Here is a 2,270-nt window from a genome sequence, read left to right as displayed (position 1 = left end):
GCGTTTTCGTTGTGCCTTTTTTCGGGGGGGGGTGGTTCAGCTGAGTGGAGCGGTGACAGACGGGCGGAGTGGTGACGGAGCTGGGCGGAGCAGAGCGGGGCAGAAGAGAGTGGGGCGGATCAGAGCGGGGCAGTGACTAAGCGGGACGCAGCAGACGTGGGCGGTGAGGGGGGGGGGTTCAGCTGAGTGGAGCGGTGACAGACGGGCGGAGTGGTGACGGAGCTGGGCGGAGCAGAGCGGGGCAGTGACCAGGCAGAGCGGAGGATGTGGGATTTCAGGGTAACATTTGATCCTGAATTGAGAGTTTCACTGGTTTTTCACTGATGTGATATTTTCACTTCCTGCAGACCTTCAGCTCAGTGGGACTGCTCTGCTACGCTGTACCTGCACAACTTGCTCCAAGGTTGGAAAAGGATATTTATTATATGGAAATATTTATTATATATTTGTATTTGGACTAAAATGCTTAATAAAATGCTCTGATGTTCCCTCTAGCTTCTGTCCAAACAGAAGTGGTGCTGCATGAGTGGGAGTCAGAGTCTACTGCCATTGAGCTCTTTGTGACCATCGGCAACATCAAGGTGAGCTTTGTCTTTAAAACCTTTTTATTAACGTCCTTCTTTTTTCCTTTAATAATAAGGCATATAAGATGGTGCAGCTTCCAGACACGTAGGACAGGGCTCCTTTAGGTTAAATCAGGGATTTCCAAAGTGTTACTCGTCCACATTAAGGTCAGACATCCAGTAAAGTGTGTCCACATGCGTCTGCTGCTTCTGCTGCTCCTGTGCTCCGTTCGGCACGGATCGGTTTCCAGAGCGTAGTGTAAATGGGGCTATAAACTTTGCATATAAACCGGTTTCTTCTGCTGCTCAAAGCACATAGGTGTGTAGCAGCGTTAGGGGAAAACAGAAGATTGCTATGATCTCTCCTACTGGATTGGCCATGGAGGTCTCCTGGCGGGTTAATGGCTGTTGGGGGGTTCTAAAAGGTCGTTAACTCCTTCAGTGGTTTCGGTCACATGCCTCATTGAAGTGTGAGTCAGGTGAGGTGAATCTTCAACTCTCACCTGGATGTGACTGAAATCACTATGATGAGGGTTCTCGTTGGCTACTTTCATCTTAACGTTTTGTTTCCTTGTTATTAACTTTTATAATTAAATAATTTTTTTCGCTAATTAAAAGTCAGCTTATCACCATAAAATGCAGAGTTCTTGCTGCCCTGGTGCTCGTCTGCAGGGGGATCTGCCAAGCAACTCAGTTTCTCTCATATTTTGCTTTTGACCCCCACCCATACGAAAAAAGTGTGGAAAAATCCCCCAAAGTGTGTTAAAGCTATGAAGGATGTTCTTTTTCCGGGTGGATCATCANTGCTTTTGACCCCCACCCATACGAAAAAAGTGTGGAAAAATCCCCCAAAGTGTGTTAAAGCTATGAAGGATGTTCTTTTTCCGGGTGGATCATCAATATAACTGGTCCTCCTAACTGTCAATCATTCTGGCTATATGTTTACGTGAGGCCGTCCTACGTGCTCTTTCCCTCTTTCACTTACCGGTGGTGAGTCTGACATAGTGGAAAAATGTAAATCTTCTTTTGGAAAGTAAACTTTTAAAAGGAGCGTGCACGAGCCCATTCCTCTCGTGCACGCTCTCACATGTGTTTAGTAGACATGCACTCTAATCAGTGGGTACAGGTTTGTGGAGAAGGCGGGTCTTTTCAAAAATTCCGTCAAACAAATAACATCTCAGATCAGAAGAACTTCACAGCTTGAATCCATATTTGTGTATAAACTATTGACCATTTCATGTAAACAGTATATGTATCTGGATCCATAGAACAGGGGTAGGATTTAATAAGTTTTATTACTTCTTCCTACTCCTTTTCGAACATGATGGGATGTACATATGTTTTTTTTTTTCTTTTTCTTCTTTTTTTTTGTTTTGTTTTGTATGACTTTATTAATCCATATCATTAGTTTGACTTCCTCTTCAGGTTTAACATGTATGGAAACCATGTGATGGAAGCTTTGGGCTGACAAATTTGATTGTGTTTTATTTACAGATCTGTGTGAACGATGACCTGGTGGCCAAAAAGTTTGCTTATTACAGCAGCAGTGGCCTGGACGCCTGCGACAGAGCCCCTCTTCCCTGTTCCTATAGCATCCTGACTCCGACCCTTTCAAAGTGCTCCCACAAGCAGACAGAGCAGAATCTACGTTCTCCGGGTGACCATGGAGGTATGATCCCTCTGCTTTCAGCTCAGAGAATCAATTAA

General features: G+C 44.9%; 1 protein-coding gene across 1 annotated transcript in view; it reads left to right on the top strand.

Moving 5' to 3' along the window:
* Positions 1–2,270, top strand: part of tdrd12 (tudor domain containing 12) — a 66,395-nt gene that overhangs the window by 20,318 nt on the left and 43,807 nt on the right. Inside the window, exons 6-8 of the mRNA XM_015397959.1 lie at positions 348–403; positions 496–581; positions 2,058–2,232. Coding sequence (XP_015253445.1) covers positions 348–403; positions 496–581; positions 2,058–2,232 — 317 coding nt within the window. The remainder of the gene's footprint in view (positions 1–347; positions 404–495; positions 582–2,057; positions 2,233–2,270) is intronic.

The sequence above is a fragment of the Cyprinodon variegatus genome, unplaced genomic scaffold (genome assembly GCF_000732505.1).
Source record: "Cyprinodon variegatus isolate N-32 unplaced genomic scaffold, C_variegatus-1.0 Scaffold899, whole genome shotgun sequence".
Lineage (NCBI taxonomy): Eukaryota > Metazoa > Chordata > Actinopteri > Cyprinodontiformes > Cyprinodontidae > Cyprinodon > Cyprinodon variegatus.
The sequence above is the reverse complement of the archived record's forward strand: the minus strand, read 5'-3'. Positions and strand labels throughout refer to the sequence as shown.